This window comes from Saccostrea echinata, unplaced genomic scaffold (assembly GCF_033153115.1).
Source record: "Saccostrea echinata isolate AGI-Se365-2 ecotype Australia unplaced genomic scaffold, CSIRO_AGI_Sech_v1 ptg000009l, whole genome shotgun sequence".
In the NCBI taxonomy this organism is placed as follows: Eukaryota; Metazoa; Mollusca; class Bivalvia; order Ostreida; family Ostreidae; genus Saccostrea; species Saccostrea echinata.
The window spans coordinates 16,549,049-16,570,306 of NW_026889758.1; the positions used below are offsets into that span (position 1 = coordinate 16,549,049).

General features: G+C 33.4%; 1 protein-coding gene across 1 annotated transcript; it reads right to left on the reverse strand.

Annotated features, from left to right (window-relative positions):
• Positions 1-1,000: 1,000 nt before the first annotated feature.
• LOC133181880 (U3 small nucleolar RNA-associated protein 25 homolog) lies at positions 1,001-19,861 on the reverse strand. The gene is made up of 21 exons (XM_061316524.1): positions 19,723-19,861; positions 17,643-17,700; positions 16,635-16,725; positions 16,313-16,546; positions 15,101-15,192; positions 14,858-14,959; positions 13,286-13,361; positions 13,099-13,151; positions 12,582-12,667; positions 9,605-9,670; positions 6,880-6,994; positions 6,189-6,267; positions 5,749-5,905; positions 5,518-5,614; positions 3,713-3,798; positions 3,392-3,474; positions 3,187-3,263; positions 2,891-2,962; positions 2,290-2,414; positions 1,997-2,095; positions 1,001-1,605 (listed from the first exon to the last, which is right to left on the reverse strand). The coding sequence occupies exons 1-21, from the start codon at positions 19,851-19,853 to the stop codon at positions 1,356-1,358; spliced, it is 2,229 nt and encodes a 742-aa protein (XP_061172508.1). The 5' UTR covers positions 19,854-19,861; the 3' UTR covers positions 1,001-1,355.
• Between the last annotated feature and the right edge of the window lie 1,397 nt (positions 19,862-21,258).

Genomic DNA, 21,258 nt, shown 5'->3' on the forward strand with positions numbered 1-21,258 from the left:
ATCTATATAGCCCCACCCTAGCACCAAAACCCCTGACCCTGGGGTCATGAATTTCACAATGTTGGTAGAGTCACTCTTGCTTATCATAACTATGTATTCAATTTGTTTCAATAATACCCAGGAGTAGAGAAGAAGATTTTCAAAGAAATAATGCACTTTCACTATATGATCTATATAGCCCCACCCTAGCACCAGAACCCCTGACCCTGGGGTCACGAATTTCACAATATTGGTAGAGTCACTCTTGCTTATCATAACTATTTATTCAAATTGTTTCAATAATACCCAGGAGTAGAGAAGAAGATTTTCAAAGAAATAATGCATTTCACTATATGATCTATATAGCCCCGCCCTAGCACCAGAACCCCTGACCCTGGGGCCATGAATTTCACAATTTTGGTAGAGGGCTCAATGCTTATTACAATCATGCCAACAGTTTGACTGCTTGATGTCCAGGAGTAAAGAAGAAGATTTTTAAAGATTGCATTAATTTTGATGGTTTTGGCCCCACCCCTCAGGCCCCAGGGGGGCAGGGGCCACGAATTTCACAATTTTTGTTCCCCTTCACCCATAGATGCTATATGCCAAAATTGGTTGAAATTGGTTTGCTGGTTCCAGAGAAGAAGCTGAAAATGTTCAAAAGTTTACGACCGACGGACGACGACGGACAAAAAGAGATAGCAATAGGTCACCTGAGTGACTCAGGTGACCTAAAATCATGAGCCAGAATTTTTTTTGCGATATTTCTTCATACATATCGATATGCATATCATCCTCACAAAGAATCGATATCTCGATATATCGTCCCAGCCCTTACAGATATCATAAACTTTTACTTTACAAGCCTCTTAGATCAGTCATATAATAATAAAGTGAGAAAATTTAGTTAACCTGAGAGAAGATCTTTTCTTTTTTAACACCATCAAAACATGTTCTAAAGAGAAATATAGCAACATCTATTGAACAAAATATCAAGATGTAATGTTTATTTCAGCTCAGACATTTTACTGGATTAATGAATAAATGTTGGTTCACAGATCAGAAACTTCTGAGAGTAAAAGTTTCAGAGTTTCTTGCTTGTTCTATCCACTAAACATGGGTCTAAAAGTAATATACAAAGAAGACAAGAGAAGACTTCCATTTCTGCTTGTTGACAAATCCTCACATCTTGGGATGTACATATTTTATTAGAAAGCTGCTGATACTTTTCAGTTCTAAATACATGTATGTCCAACTTAAACAGAGCTTTAAAGATGACATTGTCAAGGTCCTCGAAACCAAGGAACAGAGTCCTACCTTCCAGTACTGATAAACAGGATCATTTCTGATGAAAGTTCACAGCTTCTTCACCATTCTTAAGAATCCTCCCCTGTTACAAACATGTGAGCCTTCTTGGATGAGTTGATCATTCGACTGGCTCTGTCCATGCCAACAATGTCTGCCAGTCTGTGTGCATCAAAGCTAGAATAAAGGACTGTACAAGTCATATTCTCCTTGTCTGTCTGTCTGCGAGTGTCCTGTAGCATGTTACACATTTCACTGTAAAAGTGGGGATACCTAGGAAGCTCATAAAATATGATGTGGCGGATCCCCCTCAGCTTTAATCTGAAAAACATGCAGCATTCTGTAACAGTTACTACTATCAAATTTGAATATTTACTGCAATTCCTTTTGTTAAAACAACTGAAATCTATTTTTTGTTCTATACAAGTATTTAAGCCCAAGTGTTTGTATTTCAAATATCTAAAAATTAAGGGTGTAAGAAAAAGAACTGCCATTACCTAAGTCAACAAACAATGACAAAAAAAACTCCCTCTCAGTGCTTTGTTATTTTCTGAAGTACTTAAAATTCTTAACAAGCAGTAGCTGATTCTTTTGGAGTTCTAGTATAGTTAAGGCAGACATCGCAGTTCTACCATTCATTACTTTCTATATTTCTAAAGCAATTGCGAAGTGCTAAAATTAGAAAATGATGGAATAATGAACAAAATATTACCTTCTATAAAAATGAATTCTTTCTGTGTACAATAGGAAGTGAACCTTTCCATGATAAAATTCACTTCTTGATCGGGATATTGTTTTAGTGCTTGAATATCTATAAAACAACACAAGATCTACAGTGAAAGTCCCATATCAGGTTCAATGATGATAAAAATAGAACTGTGTTTATATCAGGAAAAAATACAATTAAAACCAAATTTGAACAGTTTCAGCTATATTATACAGCAAGTTATTGAAATTTTCTTAATCAAATACTGTATATCATAAATTTCAAAAGATGAGTCTTACTCATTTATTTGGGCAAATTCCAAATCTTCTCGTACAAAGTAATTGCGTATTCTGACATAATCAAAGTAGGACGAAATAAAGATCAGAGTCTGTGACATCACAGCATCCTTCTGAGTGGGCAGTATCTGTACAGGAAGACAGTAAAATACTTTAAAGTCACAATTACAAAATATACTGTAAAATGTCACAATTACCATAAATATTATAAAATTACCATCAATACTGTAATGTTACAATTACAATAAATAGCATAAGGTCACAATTACAATAAATATCCTAATGTCACAATTACGATAAATACTGTAAAATGTCAAAATTATCAAAAATACCCTAATGTCACAATTGCAATAAATAATCTTATGTCACAATTACAATTAATCTCGACAAAGGCAGAAAATCTGTAAAATACTGTAAAATCTCACAATTACAATACTGTTTTCACAATTACAATAAATACCCTAATGTCACAATTACAATTAATCTTGACAAAGGCAGAAAATCTGTAAAATACTGTAAAATCTCACAATTACAATACCATTATCATAATTACAATAAACCTTGACAAAGGTAGAAAGCAGGTTTACCTGACATAAAGCCTTACCTTTTTAAGAAAGAAATCAAATCTGACGTCCGCTAAATCTGAGTACGAGGTAGTGGGTAATTTATGGAATACCTGTAAATCAGTGGAGTCTATTTTAATCAAATAAGAAAAATTCACTTCAACCAAGATAAATGTGATTATGTAAAATATTTTTTACAGTCCTTGGTGAAAAAAACTTCTTATTTTATAAATATCTTTCCATAGTCACTTCAAAATTAAAGTGAAATTTTTGCTTATACTGATAAGCAATGATAGAACTAGTAAATACATGTCTTGAAATCCACAAACTGTATAACCTGAGGAAGCTGTGTGACTATGTGACAGATTGTGCCTTTAGTTTCCTTTCTGTTTACGGATAACTTTCCTGCATAATCTTCTTCAGTTCAGGAATTTCACTGTGTTTTTAATGTATATTAATGCATTTCATTTGCAACATATTTATTTACACAAAGAATCCCCCCTTCTTTTCATCAACACTGATGGTTAGATTATAAAGGATACTACAACAGTGTTTATTAAACAGAGAATTGAGTTCTGGAGTTGCAAGGGAACTGAATATCATAGTCTGTCGGTAGTATTTGGACCTGTAAGGAAAATCATCTCACTATAATAATATTCATCTCACTATAATAACATTCATCTCACTACAATAAAATTATCCAGGATTAAAAATGAAAAGAAAATTTTCTATTGAATAAGAGAAATCAGAAAAATGTGCATTTTCATGACTCGATCCAATGAGAAATATCTGTAAAATTTTCTGGTGGGAAGGGGAGTGTATTGGGAAGACATGGGTGTTTAAAATTTCATTAGCTGCATTACCATCCATTCAAGGTCCACATCCTGACTCGTGAAAAATCAGCACCATGGGCCTCCTGTGGCTGAAGGTGTAGATGAGACATCAAATTCTGAAACAAAACCAGAGATGTGCCATTAGATCGTGAAATGAAGAGGTGAGAATAAGCTCTCTTCGATTCTAAAACAAGACAGTACATGAGCCATTCAACTCTAATTATTCTTTTTAATCCTTTTTAATGTTTTATTTTACCATATTAAGAATATTAAATCCACTTGTGTCATCACACTTTTGTTTGAGCACTTCTACTATTTTTTTTAATGGAGATTTGCAGATCATAAGGGGAACACATATTTTTTTTTAGTATGTACCAGTTCTCCCTCCTCTATTGGTGCTAAACTTGTTAGAACTTAACAAAATTTTACAAAGAACGAGTGCACTTATGGGCCCCGGCAAAATGTGAAAAAATGAAGAATCAAATTAAGCATAATTTTTCATCTATGATCATTAATTGATATCTAAACCATAAGATTCAACAAATTTTATCAGTGAAATTCATGAATATACAAAGAGCAAAGCCATACAATGTGATAGGGGTCAGCCGACATTCATGATTTTCTATAGTAAATCGAGGATGGTCATTCATTTCAAAGCTTTTGTTTACTGTGAGCCTAATGTTGTACAAACTTGTGCGAATGACAAAATACGCATTATACATTTATAAAACTTGTGTGAAAGTAGGAAATTTGTACAAGATTAAGCTTGTACTTTAAATATTAAAAATGTATGAAAAAGTCAATGTTTTTTTCTATAGCAAGCGAGAGCTATTTACTTGTATGACCTTTGCTGAACCCATCCGTGGAATAAATTATTTAAATTACCGGTAGTCACGTGAGTTCTAAACAGGTAAACATTCCTCAAAGGTGCTCACTGTAAAAGATAGCCACGTTTTGTATCATTATATCGACGTCGTGCAGCATAAAGAAGTTTGTATGTATTTGGTTTTATGAACACGGGAGGGTTTGGAGAGTTTAGTGTCGTTAAAATGTCACACATAAAAGTGTCAAACATTTTTAACATTCATGCAAGACAATGGTACCGATATTGAAAGCCACCTACATACATTTTTTTTTCCATTTTGAAATTTAAAGGAACTAATGTGAATACTTATTGTATTATTTCAAATGCAAGCGTGCAAATTTCTTAGTCTGATCACTATGGCTACAGGCATCTATACAACTTCATTCGATTTTTTTTTTCTCAGGTAAAATAGCGCAAGAAGTATCATTCGGAAAACGTGCCCGTCAATGATCCACCACCAGATTGTTCAAGTGTCCGATTTAAATGTCTCCTCCCCTTGATCTAAATAAACGAAACTCAAAATAGGTTTGGTACGACTTTTCCGGATTTGGGGTATCTATAGGCATTTAAAAATCTTCATTTGTTTCAAATCCATGCTGATTTAGGTGATGTTTTAACGTGATTTTAATTAGAAATATCCACTTGTATTTAACTATTACCAAAAAAGAACAATTTGGTAATATATTCTAAAGTAAAACGGCACTGAAAAAGGGCCCATTAAGCATTGATTAAGTGCACTTGTCCTTTAGTTATATTTTAATAAGAAAGTGGTGATACTAAGTACCCAGTAGCCTCTCCATCAAATACTCTCTAGTCTCTACACGAAGCTACCGAGTCGTATGTTGCATGGGAATTCAAGAACTTTGACTTTGAACTTTGACCTTTGAGTGAATAGCCCTAAAATTTGTTAGGCCAAAATTGATTTTATCTAAAATGTGTAATATACAAGTGTATGTTTACAGATACCTACTGTAATGTGTTCCCAGTTTTGCATCAGAAAAATGTCAGCCTGGTCAAATATCAGAAGTTCTATGGAGTTCAAAAAGTCATAATCTCTCTCCTTTTCCCTGGAAGTAACATTTACATGGAAATCTGTACACTTATATTATAAGAGCATTAAGTACAGAAATATTCTACTTTTTATCATCCAATGAGAAAAGATGGAACTTAATTATTTCACCTGTTATATTCTAAATCTTACCCCTCCACTCCTATTATGGTTCTCAGTCCAAGAGGTGAAGCCAAAACAATATCTGAGGCATAAAATTTGGTGTACAGCTTTAAGGTTTTCTTTGCCACTCCAAGTCCTATCCTGAAATGGTCATCTATATTTCCTGCAAATGTGGCTTCGAAGTCTTCTGTAATTGTAAATTTAAATAAAATCATCAAGGAATGCATAGGAATTAACGAATCAGGTTGTAGAGAGCAGGCAACACAAAATGGTCACCTGGTTATTGGAGGCCTTGCCTACAGAAGGCCCTATATCAGTAATTTCTTCCTTTTTTTTTTAAATAATATCTCAGTTCTTTGGCATCTCAGCTCTGTAATACGTCTAACACAGTCAAAAACTACACTCTAAAAAACTGACTCTCCATCTGAGGACCTTTTGAGTATGACGCTATATGACATAAGAACCAGTACCTGGTTTAGGAACTTTCTTCTCTGGTGTATCTTCTTCACTGTACTCTGTTAGAAATCTTTTCTTATTGCTGACCAGACTCTGAAAATGTACTCTACTTCATACAATGAAATAGTATTACCTTTATCAATTACTTTGAGGGAATTTTAAAAATACTTCATCATAATAGTTAGTTGTTAATTCCAGACAATAATTGGCTATTTTTTTTTTTTTTTTTTTTGTAAAACAGAAAATACATGATTGTATGGTTATCCCTTTATTTTTGGCACTTGAATTATTTTACTGTAAATGACATCAAATTACATGAACAGTATTTTCTTCCATCTTTAAATATCTAGTAAGTCAACCTGAATTTCTTAAGAGCACAGATACATGTATGTTAAAGGGTCGGGAAGCCTTAACATACATGAAGCTGCAAGCTCTAAATGAGTATTACATGCATTTTAGAGAATTCAAAATTTAACACATCTAGTGGCCATGGCCTAATTAACTTAATCCAAAATTAGCATCATCTGTGCATATGCAGTCACTTATACAATGTCATTATAAGCACATTACAGACAATTAATCCCAATATCATATACCACATAATCTAACTACTGATTTCAAACAAACATTCTGTTAATGCCCTACACATTTTACAGATTTCTTCTGTTCAATGATAACCACTGATCACAGATCTATGACACACACCTGGTCTGAAGACATCAACAGCTTCATCATGATGTTAACAACTTTGAGGGCAGAGTCTCGGAATGGTAGGACAATTAAAACCTTGGGGCGAGTCAGGCCCTGATCTCGATACTCTCTGGAAGACAGAGCAAAGTAATGTTACATGTTCCATTTAATAGGGGAAAAAACAAAGAGTCGGGCCAAAAAAAATTAATCAATAGTTTCTCAGGCACTGCCGCATCAGGTCAAACACTGCCGCATTGATCAATTTTATTGATGACATATTGAAAAGGGAAATAACTCAATTTTCTATTTTTCCAAGGAAAAAGAAAAAAAACCTGCCTGCCGCATTGAATTTTGAAATTTTTGGCCTGAAAAAGTATTAATTAATTTTTTATGGCCTAGTCTATATATTACAGGTGAAAAAATGTGATGAGTGGTCTTTGTAGGGTCCGGTCTTTGTAAAAGGTGAAACAATGTAATACTGGTGGTCTTTGTAAGGAGGAGCAATATTCTACTGGTGGTGTGTGTAAAAGAAGGAGCAATGTTCTACTGGTGGTGTTTGTAAAAGGAGGAGCAATGTTATACTGGTGGTGTGTGTAAAAGAAGGAGCAATGTTCTACTGGTGGTGTTTGTAAAAGGAGGAGCAATGTTATACTGGTGGTGTGTGTAAAAAGAGGGGCAATGTTATACTGGTGGTGTGTGTGAAAGAAGGAGCAATGTAATACTTGTGGTGTGTGTAAAAGAAGGAGCAATGTAATACTGGTGGTGTGTGTAAAAGAAGGAGCAATGTAATACTGTGGTTTGTGTAAAAGGAGGAGCAATGTTATACTGGTGGTGTGTGTAAAAGGAGCAATGTTATACTGGTGGTGTGTGTAAAAGAAGGAGTAATGTAATACTGGTGGTGTGTGTAAAAGAAGGAGCAATGTTCTACTGGTGTGTGTAAAAGGAAGAACAATGTTATACTGGTGTTGTGTGAAAGAGGAGCAATGTTATACTGGTGTTGTCTGTAAAAGGAGGAGCAATGTAATACTGGTGGTGTGTGTAAAAGGAGGAGCAATGTTATACTGGTGGTGTGTGTAAAAGGAGGAGCAATGTAATACTGGTGGTGTGTGTAAAAGGAGGAGCAATGTTATACTGGTGGTGTGTGTAAAAGGAGGAGCAATGTAATACTTGTGGTTTTTGTAAAAGGAGGAGCAATGTTATACTGGTGGTGTGTGTAAAAGGAGCAATGTTATACTGGTGGTGTGTGTAAAAGAAGGAGTAATGTAATACTGGTGGTGTGTGTAAAAGAAGGAGCAATGCAATACTGGTGGTGAATAAGGAAGAACAATGTCATACTGGTGTTGTGTGTAAGAGGAGCAATGTAATACTGGTGGTGTGTGTAAAAGGAGGAGCAATGTTATACTGGTGGTGTGTGTAAAAGGAGGAGCAATGTAATAGTAGTTGTGGTTTTTGTAAAAGGAGGAGCAATGTTATACTGGTGGTGTGTGTAAAAGGAGCAATGTAATACTAGTGGTGTGTGTAAAAGGAGGAGCAATGTTATACTGGTGGTGTGTGTAAAAGAAGGAGCAATGCAATACTGGTGGTGTGTGTAAAAGAAGGAGCAATGCAATACTGGTGGTGTGTGTAAAAGGAGCAATGTTATACTGGTGGTGTGTGTAAAAGGAGGAGCAATGTAATACTGTGGTGTGTGTAAAAGAAGGAGTAATGTAATACTGGTGGTTTGTGTAAAAGGAGGAGCAATGTTATACTGGTGGTGTGTGTAAAAGGAGGAGCAATGTAATACTGGTGGTGTGTGTTAAAGGAGGAGCAATGTAATACTGGTGGTGTGTGTAAAAGGAAAAACAATGTTATACTGGTGGTGTTTGTAAGAGGAGCAATGTTATACTGGTGGTGTGTGTAAGAGGAGCAATGTTATACTGGTGGTGTGTAAAAGGAAGAGCAATGTTACACTGGTGTTGTGTGTAAAAGGAGGAGCAATGTTTTACTGGTGGTGTGTGAAAGGAGGAGCAATGATATACTGGTGGTGAATTGAGGGCTCAATGTTTATTACAATCATGCCAACAGTTTGACTGCTTGATGTCCAGGAGTAAAGAGGAAATTTTTTTTAAAGATTGCATTAATTTTGGTGGTTTTAGCCCCATCCCTCAGGCCCCAGGGTGGGCAGGGACCATGAAATTCATAATTTTTGTTCCCCTCCACCCATAGATGCTGTATTTGGTTGAAATTGGTTGAGAGGTTTCAGAGAAGAAGCTAAAAATGTTAAAATGTTAATGCACATCGCACGATGACGGACAAAAACGGATAGCAATAGGTCACGTGAGTGACTCAGGTGACCTAAAAATAGGAACAATATTATATTGGTGGTGCATGTAAAAGTAGGAGCAACATAATACATTATTTGTGTTAAAGCAATGTTATACTGGTGGTGTGTGTAAAAGGAGGAGCAATGTTATACTGGTGGTGTGTGTAAAAGGAGGAGCAATGTTATACTTGTGGTGTGTGTAAAAGGAAGAGCAATGTAATACTGGTGGTGTGTGTCAAAGGAGGGGCAATGTTATACTGGTGGTGTGTGTAAAAGGAGGGGCAATGTAATACTTGTGGTCATGTCAAAGTAGGAGCAATGTTACACTAATGGTCTTTGTAGGAGAGGTGTTGTGTTTACAGGCATTGGTGTGGTTAATGTATTCACAGTGTCAAAGCGGTGGTGCAATTTTTTGGAATTCTCATGCATTCTACTTACTCTAATCCTGTGATCTGTTGTTTCATTTTAATCCTGGTGTTGTGTGTAATGATTCTACTTCTGGTTCTGTAAAAGTATCACATTGCTTCATGTCAGGAAATTCTTTCAAACCAGAAGTCTGTGATGAGACTGTAGCTCTACTCATTTGTACTTAAAACAGAGCTTCCAAAAACCATCATTCCCCACCAGCAAAACCAATAGAAAATTGAAATGTCCGCTGCAATTCACTATATCACCTGTCAGCATGACCGATCATTTTCTGCATTAACAATCCATTGTTTGTCGAGTTTTCATTGTACCCGTAAAGTTTTGTCTTTTCATTGTAATCTCAGAAAGCCTTTAGCGAGTTACTTTCTGGCAATGTAGCAAAATAAACAGGGGCAGATGATTCTAATCTATGCTACTATGAATAATCTAGAGAGTTCCAAATGTCAACATGGCATGTAAATTTGAAGCGAAAAAAAAATGTTGAGAAAATGAGTTACATGTACATTTCTGTCTTTATATGGGTTATTTTTTTTCGGATAAAAGACATATACAAGCTCAAAAAGGTTTGTTATGAGTAAATTAGAAATTATTTCCAGTGCAACTCCTTTTGCATTCTTCGTTTTGAAGCGGATCCCCTCCTATTTGCTACATTGCAACTATAGATAAGTGGGACGTATTCCAACTGTGGTGAGGGCTTGTCTCGAGACACAATTATGGTTATTCTAATTATTTGTACTCTGAACTATTGAAATGCCTCACAACTGGTGTTGTTATAATCTGCAGTATTATTTACACATTGCTTTCATGGTCCAATTATCTAGGTTGGCACTGATGTTCTGCAGCAATTTAATGTATACTCTCAGGTGAAACAGACCAGTCCTAACCAATGTCATATTCTTTTGAATAACATCATGAATTGTTCTAGGATTTATTCAGACTCATAGAATTTGCTTTCGGTAGAACACATTAAGTCATCAGTCCAAATGACTGATAGAAATATTTGGTTTTCGGAAACTCTGTTGTAACAAAGGAAGAGAAAAGTAGCACTTTGCAACAGCAATTAATAGAAAAATGATCCTAGGTTTAGTCTCTTTTTGTGGCAACATTTATTGCAATCAGACTAAAACTGTTGGAGAATTAGCCTTTTGAAAGAATTTTGCAGAAATTTCAATTTTTAGTGACCATGGCAACACCTTTCGTCAAAATCCAAAAACGATATTCTGTATTTAAGTGTAGTCTACTTGCATGCTAAGTTATATTAAAATCAGTTCAAAACTGTAAGGGAAGTAGAATTTTGAAAGTATTTCATAGACATTTCTATTTTTATAACCATGGCAACACTGTTCATCGAAATCCAAAACATAAAAAGAATTATATAGCATAGTACAATCTACTTCTGTGCTAAGTTACTGTATATTGAAATCTGACCAAAACTTTATGTTCATCGAAATCAAAAACTGATACAGAGAATTATGTAGCTGAGTGTAATCAACTTGTGTGCCAAATCACACTGATATTAAACCAAGACTGCAGGGAGAGTAGCATTTTGAAAGTATTTCACAGAAATGTCTATTTTTGGTAACCATGGCAACATCGTTCACTGAAATCAAAAGCTGACATAAAGAATCTACTTGTGTGCCAAATTATACTGAAATCAGACCAAAACTGTAGGAGGAGTAGGGATCTGAAAGTATTTCATAGAACATTCATCAAAATCAAAAACCAATATGGAAAATTATGTATCTTGTGTAGTCTACCTGTGTGCCATGTTATATGGATATCGGATCAAAACTGTAGGAGAAGTAGCATTTTGAAAAATTATTTACAGATGGACAGACGGACAAAGGACACTTTACAATCACATAAGCTCTTCTGGTTTCTGACCAGTAGAGCTCAAATTTGTATTGGCAAAATCTGACATAGTTAAAATCAAAAGCCTGAAAGTCTTCAATGACGTCGAACTTGAAAATACAATTGCAAAAGTTCTCTCTGAATTTGATATAAAATTTTAACTTTAAACAAAATGTCACAATTAAAGTTTGGGGCCTTATGCCATTGTCCCAATAGAGCAGGGTTCGAATTGACCAGACATGGTCAAACATGCTTTTCAATCAGTTGAGAACTATAATTTTATATATTATTCTTATAGTCAATGTTTTAGCATTGTTTAAGCGATTCATCTAAACTACAACCCTGTCTCTGTTACAACTATGAATTATAATCGAGCAAGGTATACAGTATATTGCGAAATAGAGGAAATGAAGAAATACAGAAATGGAAGTCGATAACTTCAGTTTTTATGATAAAATTTAATATTAAGGTTGAAATTTGATGTTCATAGTCTTCTAGTATTCGTATTTATGCAAGTTTGTTATTATTTTACCGCCTAATGGGTTTCTTTCTTTTACATGGTCATCCATCTGAAATGTTATTCATGTCATTGGACACGCCGCTTTCTTCAGAAATTCATCCGCAACAACTATCACGTTTCTCTTGTGTAACAATAAACAAAGTATCTGTTTTTTGTAACAGAATTAATTGTAAATATAATTGATGCAATTTTATTTTTATGTTATTATTCATTGTGAGCATTTTGTAGAAATATATATACTGCTATTGCTATTTTTATTTGTGGATGCATCAAATGATTGTGTAAACTTCCGGTGGCGATTTTGATACGACGCTAGCTAGATGACGTTCGAGCTCTGCTCGCTGGACGCCATAAAAAAATTCGGCCAGACAAAAATATATACTTGGAAGGGTATTTTCTGTAACATCACAAAATACTTTTAATTCCTTGAAATGTTTGGTCTTTTAAAAATGAAAGTACACCATCGGTGTAATAGCTTTATTTTTAAAGTGATCAAAGTTTCTCTTTCAAAAGACCACTGATATTCTTTCAAAATAATTAATACATATTGTAATTGTCTCCGTTATACATGACATACATATGGTATATGTACAATGCACAAGGTTTTTTATAACTTACTTCAAGACATGATTCAAAGCATGCAGACAGTAAACAAGACGTATTTCCTCTCCATTTTTATGGCTTCTCTCTGGATAATATACATCCTGCAATATCAGAAATTATTAAATAATCAGGAATTTTGGTGCTCTATGATTGGTCCACACTCTCTTTTTTGAAGTGTACCTCAGACTTCACCTCAAAATGAAGTTCTGGGAGATTTGTTTAGGATTTCCATCTTTACCAACCATAGATTTGCTAACATTTTTGTTTATCAATCAAACTGCATGTTTAAAGCGTGTGTCATTGTTAATGTAAATAATGCAGATCATCAGCATATCGTCTAAACACTTTTATTAATGAATGGTTGAGGTTTTTCCCCCCCCCCCCATTTTCCACCTTGCTATACTTTTGAAATATATGATACATTGCTACACAACATATCATGAGTGTTTATGTTTCATGGAGACTATAACTTAAGTGTGAAAAATGTTGTAAAATTCCTGATATTAATTTAATAAAATGGTTATTGACTTACCTGGTATTTATTCAAAACCCGGAAGAGTGAGAACTGGAATGGAGTCAATGGTGCTGAAATATCAACCATTTTCATAATATGTTTATCCAAAAATCATCATTCATTGTAATTTTTCCATTTTTCATTTTTTTTACTCTTAACAAGATGAAAAAAATACATGTACATCCTAACTGTGATACCCACTGACCTCCATTTCCCAAACTATCAACTTTGCATAGTTTTCTATTTGCATTTTCTACACCTTCTGCAAGCTTGTGTTTTACCTGGTGGAAGAGAAATGTACAAATATATCAAAATTCATTAAACATAAAATATGTGAATGCCATTCTATAGTCCAATTTTTAAAGTTCTATAGTCCATTTGTGTGAGTACAAGACAATTTGTTAAAGGACTTATCGCATGCTCTTAAAACAATTGTAATTTATTAACAAAATTATCTTCAACCTTGTTTTAATTATTAAAATACTGAACATAATAAATGGTGTTGCAAGCATATTTAAGCAATATTAAGAGCTGAAATCCAAATATGGTGATATGCATATTTCAATTGGATTTCAGCGCCACATAGTTTTTGAGAGATAAGAATATGTACATTATTTACAGACTTATAAACGACAGATCATGAAATGCAATTAAAATTACAAAAAATACTGAAAAAAATAATTAATTATGTGCTTTTCAATTACTATAAAAATTTAACTAGTTTTAATTTTAAGTATTATCATTGAATAAAACATGAAAATATGAGTATACATGCACTATTACTGGACTATGGTGAATGTACCTAATGCCTTCATGTCAGTAGGAAAATTTAAAAAAAAAATGTGATGGTAATGCAGGAACAAAGTTGCAAAATTACTTCGGGGCTTTTCGCATTTCAATTGTAGTCTATGATTATAAAAGAAAAGGTATAAATGGTAAATATCATGTCTGACCACCTTCTCTTCTACGGTATTACACACTGTTACATGTATTCTAATTATCCCCCGGCCCCCTTCTGAAATCACATATAATTCAGTTGCTTATTTACAATTAAACTGGATTAATATTAATGTTTTGCAAAAGCTAGTTTTTTAATTTACTTTATTTTACTGAATGTGCTATATGAAATATTAATCTGCTTTTTCCGTTTGCTAGTTAAACATTTGGATATGTATTTGTATTTGGTGATATTTTGTGAAAGGAAAATAATTATTCAAGACCGCCATTCTTTGCAAAATATGTGCAGATACATGTATATTTGCATTAATTGACATTTTCTTATAAATAAACAATACCAAAGATTCTGCAATGTTGAATTTGTATCTAATAAAGGTTTGATGACAGATCACATTGTATTTTGAAGGCGAGTTTCTTCCCTTACTATCGTCGCTGTTATTTTACTGTGTTTACAGATTTTACAGATTTTCTACTGATGGCATTTCAAACATATAAGGCTTGGTCTCCAACCTCATATCCATAAAATCAGTGGTTTGGTCATTTATAACTCAGAAAATCTGGTTTATATCGCATATATTTTAGTAAGATTAACATACACAACTGATCAGCCATTGCGGCCTATGGCGTATCACGGTCAAATGATCACTATCTAATTAACTCAGATTTATAATTTAGGGATTTTTATTTGATTTAAATTATATTTAATTAACATGGTATATCCACACTAAAACAATTTTATGAACTATGATCGTAAGGAATGTAATATGTTTTTAATTTCAAGTAATTGAGAAACATGCGATAAGTCCTTTAATGTTCTTACATAGAGACATTTTAGGTCTTTTTCACTATCTAGCGATTTCACTTTTTCTAAATGACTGTGGTCCTTTGGACTTATGAATGATCCATGGCCAACATTCTTCACCTGAAAAGAGACAAAAATATAAACAAACTGGCACATGTGCAAAAAAAGCTCTATCTTCTTTCCATATATTAATGTGGATTTGAATTACTATTGTAATTTAAAATACAATGAATCTGAGGAATACAGTTCTTAAGTCATTACCTTGACCTCTTCACTTTTCCAGTTTTCTTTTTTACTCAAGCCTTCAACAAATTTCTCTGACAAGTCTGTTTCAAAATGTACACTGAATGGATCTGAAAAACAAGTATATTTAATTTTTAATCAAAATATATGCTGTAAGTCCAATATTTCCTTACAATACTGTATACAGAGATATTTTGACCCGTGTTCTTTTCGCCCATTTAAACTGTCAGTCCAATTACTCCCTACAGTATACAGTGATATTTTGGCCCTGTGTTATTTTTGCCCTCAGACTTTTACACAGTCAGTTCAATAATTCCTTACAACACTGTATACAGGTATATTTTGGCCCTGTGTTGTTATCGCCCTTTTACAATGTCAGTCCAATAACTCCTTAAAACACTGTATAACAGGATATTTTTGCCCTCTGTTATTTTCACCCTTTTACACTGTTAGTCCAGTAACTCTTTACAGTACTGTATCACAGGATATTTTTGCCCTCTGTTATTTTCACCCTTTTACACTGTCAGTCCAGTAACTCCTTAAAATACTGTATAATGGGATATTTTTGCCCTCTGTTATTTTCACCCTTTTACACTGTCAGTCCAGTAACTCCTTAAAATACTGTATAACGGGATATTTTTGCCCTCTGTTATTTTCGCCCTTTTACACTGTCAGTCCAGTAACTCTTTACAGTACTGTATCACAGGATATTTTTGCCCTCTGTTATTTTCACCCTTTTACACTGTCAGTCCAGTAACTCCTTAAAATACTGTATAACGGGATATTTTTGCCCTCTGTTATTTTCACCCTTTTACACTGTTAGTCCAGTAACTCCTTAAAATACTGTATAACGGGATATTTTTGCCCTCTGTTATTTTCGCCCTTTTACACTGTCAGTCCAGTAACTCTTTACAGTACTGTATAACAGGATATTTTTGCCCTCTGTTATTTTCGCCCTTTTACACTGTCAGTCCAGTAACTCTTTACAATACTGTAAAGAGGGATATATTTTCACCCTTTTACACTTACAAAACATTTCTGACCCTTAAATTCACCCAGGCAGAGCTGTGTTAAAGAGATAATGCTGTCTTTTTTTGAATTTGCCCGATTTTAATCGCCCACATGCAATGAGGGCGAAAGGGGCAAAAAAAAAAGGGGGGGGAGTGAAAATTTTCTCTGTACACTATACTTTATTTCAATTTTGTACTGCTGCAAGAGTCATCCATTTACCAGACTCCTTGAGGACATAATCCTCTTCATCTTCTCCTTTCTCTAGAATCTCATCTCCTTCCTCAATGTCCTCCTCTTCTTCACTTTCACTTTCTGCTTCACTACTTTCATTTTCCATGTCACTTAGTTCTTCCTTTTCATCTCTGTCATCTTTCATCTCTTTTTCCTCCTCATTCCTACTATTTACATCTTTTTCTTCATTGATTTCCTCCTCTTCTTCATCCTCATCAGACTCTATTAACAGAAACTGAAAAACTAATTTATATGTACATAAGAGGTGGCATTGTAATAGGTTTCTCCCATCATATTATTGACCCCTGACCTATGATGCTCTGTGCTTTTCCATGGACTGATGCTAAAAGCTGTTGGTAGGCATCAATTTCCTCTTCGGAAGAATCTGATGAGTCTGTTTCCTGATTAAAAAAAGTTGTACTTAATAACTGAATAAAACACACACAATCATTTAAAGTGAAAAATAAAAAAAATGCCTATCTTCACCTTTGTACATCAAATGTTGTTGTGATTTAGTCTGCTATTTGACTTACCTTGACTGTATGCCAGGATGTCATACTAAATGTTATCAAATCACAAGAGCTTCATTCCAGTGTATAATATATATGCAACAATCCTTTAAGCAAGCAGAAAGGATATTCAAATTTACGTATTTTAGGTCATAAGCAGGTCCAGTACAATCGCTACATTTAACTATGTAGCTTGTATTACCTATTTATTTATTTAGCTACTCAAAGTAGCTTGATCTAGCTATTTTAAAGCAAGTTTTTACAACTTTGCTCTTTATCTAAAATAGACAAAAATTCACAAGTATGCAAATACTAATATTAGTACCAAGGACTTTTTAAAAAGCAACCCTGGGTTGCTGCTTTTGAAAACTTTTGAGCAAAAGATGTATTTTCATTGTTTAACTCTACACCAGTTTGTGTACAGTGAGGCATGGATAAGTTTGATTGCTTCACATTGTGCTGAATTACCAATCAATTATCATGTTAAGCAGAATTTTTCTTCTTTGTTATTTAAATCCCAATAACTTTTGGTTAACAAGTTTTTCTGTATCCCCACTGTTTAGGAGATTGATCCCTCGGATGATACTAAACTTCTTGGAGATCAATCTCACAAAATGTTGGATATAGAAAAACTTGCTTGTCAAAAATTACTGTATTCAATTTTTATTTATGCAGATTCACAATATTTATAGCTAAAATAAACATTTTTTTTTTCATTTTTTGCATCGTAAATTTATACCACATTTGGGATATTATATCCTAAACAGGCTATTATTTCCCATTGGGTGATTGGTTCCCAACTTGTTTACCTGTATCTTATGATCTTCGACATCAGCCATCTTTGTATATCGTGCTCTTGAGACAATTCTATACAAAGAAAGTACACAATTAGAAATTACTTTAGGCTAAATACAAAAACATGTTCATGGTTACACGACTGACCCTTAAAAGGGCCAGCACAATTTCTTGATTTAGCTATATAGCTTGAATCAGAACATGATATGTGTAGAGTTATCCAAACAATGGAAAGATATTTTTTGTTTAAAAGTATTCAAAATCTGCAATGTTAGAACTATCTATGATTTGGGTTGCTTTATATGAATAGTCAAATACTTGCGACTTTTTGTCCATTTCTTACAAAAACATTTTGGTGAAAACTGCATATAAATAGCTTTATCAAGCTATTCTGAATAGCTTAATAAAGCTATATAGCTAACAGGTTGGGCACACCCCACCAAATGGTCATTTATCCCCCGTTTGGTGGACAATCTCCCATATCGGAGACGAATTTTACTGACCATTTGGGAGAGAAAAATGGTTGTGTTCAATTCCATAGAATGGCGTGGAATGGCGCATAATTTTAAACCATGTGGAATAAAATATAGATATTTATCGGTGTTTAGAGTGAAAAAAATCGGAAATTCAACGTGTAATTTTTTGCGCAGAGTCGTTCAAAAATTTGACAAAAAATGTCACGTATGTAAACAAGTATAACGTTTCTCCGTTTTTACTTAAAAAGAAAATTTCCTCCTTCTTCAACGATGCTGCACCTGTCAATCATGTTCTTTACTTTCTCTTTCGATTATCCGGGCAACCAATCAAATAATGCAAACCAATAATAACGATGATCTTTTTTTAACCTGGTCAAAAGTCGGATTTTACTACGGAGGCACATTAGTGTCAATTTTCAATTAGAAAATCAAAAGAAAAATATGTTTTCGCCTTTATTTCGTTTTATTTTGTACGCAATAGCTTTGTTCTCTATAAAAATTGTAAATGAAGTTAGATTATGATATAATTATTGTTTTAAAACGATGTACTTCGAACGAATACAAGAATAATTGCAAAAGTCACTTTGTAAATCTTTTATTGAAAATTATTTATCAAGTATAATAAATTCATCAGTAATATACATATTAAACCACAAAAGGTCGTATGGAATATGCAACTTCATCCTAAAAGAAAAATAACAACAGATATTACGTTCAAGTATAGAAAAATTTAACTTTATAGCAATAAGTGCCCACCGTATCAGTAAAGTAATGGGGAGCTCGTGTTTAACGGGATTTTATGGAAATAAATATTGACGAAGATCCAAAAAGCGATTGAAACTTAACTTATCAAGAGTTCAACCACTGGATGAAATAGAATTTTTATCCTACTAGACACAATCATTTTTTTTTGATCGAGTGATCAAGAAGTTCGGATGTTACGGACAACTATGGGTATCGTTTTTAGGAAGTTATGGAGAAATTGCACATGGGAAATCGACCGAACTATGTTAATTGTGCGACGAATATGTTCACTAAAATTCCCCAATGCCTAAGTAAATGCGCTTTTGCTTTATTTTAATAAAATTTGGAATAGAATAAAGAAGTCCACCATTTGGTCAGTAAAATTCGTCTCCGATATGGGAGATTGTCCACCAAACGGGGGATAAATGACCATTTGGTGGGGTGTGCCCAACCTGGCTAATTCAAGCTATACAGCTTAAGAAAGAGATTGTGCCAGACTTGCTAATCTTCAGTGCTGACCAAATTTTGTTTTTCATTGAAAAATCCAGAAATTGATGCATGTTTGAATGTTTTTCATCAAATGAATGGTTTAATTATATATAGTATAAAGTCAATTTTTAGCAGTCCTTTATAGAACTGTTGAGTGTGTTTTAAAGAAGAGAGAGCATCTATCTTTAAAAATATTATTTTTCACAGTTATGCCTTTATCATATTTATGTCAAAAAATTATTAATAATAAATAAATAAAATCCTACTTACAGTCCCTCTCTTTATTAGCATGAAATAGTTAACAAACGTGCAAACATTTTTTTTAAGGTCTTAGTGAGACACTTTGTTTTAACCATACTTCACACTTCGAGATTCTTTATCTTACCCATGGCCATTGCTGAGTGGATCAATTTCACCATATTCTTTTATTTCCTTTCTTTCCCGCTTAGATAATTGACAATGTTTGGATTTTGATTTCCTCTTCAGATTCCCTTTCCCATGCTTTTTCGGTGCCATGTTGAGGCATTGATTAGATGTTACAGCATGCTCTATTTGCTAGTTTCTAATGAGGTGAGCCAATGAGGGTAGCGCTTACATACGACTAAAACATCGATCCCGATTTAAATGCATAAAATGGTACCTAATGTGATTTATGATTAATATGTTTCCATTTTCCTTAAGTTTATATGCATTTACAATAATTTGCGAAAAAAAAAAAATGTGCATTCAGTTAATAGATTTAACAAGCCTTTAAGACCATAGGGGCTTGTTTTCCGGATTGTTAGACGTAAAATAAATTAATAAAATTTTGATTCTACCTTAAATACACTTAAAAGTTGTTAAAATGAAGATTCTGACACTTTCAGTCAAGAAAAAAAAAACACTTTTAAAAAAGACGTACCACATCTATATATATATATATATATATATATATATATATATATATATATATATATATATATATATATATATATATATATATATATATATATATATATATATATATATATATATATGTATATTTAAAATGGGGTCTATGCTAGAAGGTTGGTCCCTGAGTTTACAAATTTGTTGGTTTAAGAAACTTGTCAATCAATTTTTTTTTTAATTTTTAAGATACAAGTATATTAATCTTCAGTCGCGGATGAGCTTGTCGCGGCATTTATTTCCATATAAAGGTGTTATAAGTGAAATTTTCCTAAAAAGAGGATTTAACAGCAATTAAAACAGAATGCTGTGTTTCAAATGTAGCATTTCCATATTTTTTTTAAAATTGTTATTAAATGTATGTAAGTTTTTTTGTTCCCTTGTTACATTTATGCAAACTATTTTGATAGTTGTGTCCATAATTTCCCTTCGATCTTGAAACCAGTTTGGAAATTCAATTTTTGTTTTTAAAAAATAATATGAATGAAAACAATGGTTTGAATTCCATTTTTGCACTTCATTGGTATTACACATTTTTACAAGCACAATTAATGTATTTAGAGAAAATGACATTGGAAATAGTTTCAAGCAAATGCACAAAAGGGCTATTTACAATTATCGTGGGATTGATCTGGTTTTGAAAGCATATACATGTAGTAAAGCAATATTTTAGGAAAAAGGGCTAGTTACATTTTGATATGACTGTCTTGAAATACGGAGAATTAGCTCTAAAATTTTGTACATTTTTGTGCTCAGAAAGAGTGCATGGAACTTAGTTATCTGAACATCATTTTCGACTAGTGTGCTACAGATCCAGGAAAGTATTTCAAGTCTACGATGCTTCATATGATTGAATAAAATAAATTATACCAATTAAGGTGAAAAAAATGTCTAGTCTAAATGTTCCTGCTTTTGGCCATTGAAAAAAAATCAAAGAGAGGGTTTTTTGATTGTATTAAATGCTAGCTGTATCCAATGGTTTTCTTGATGTAAG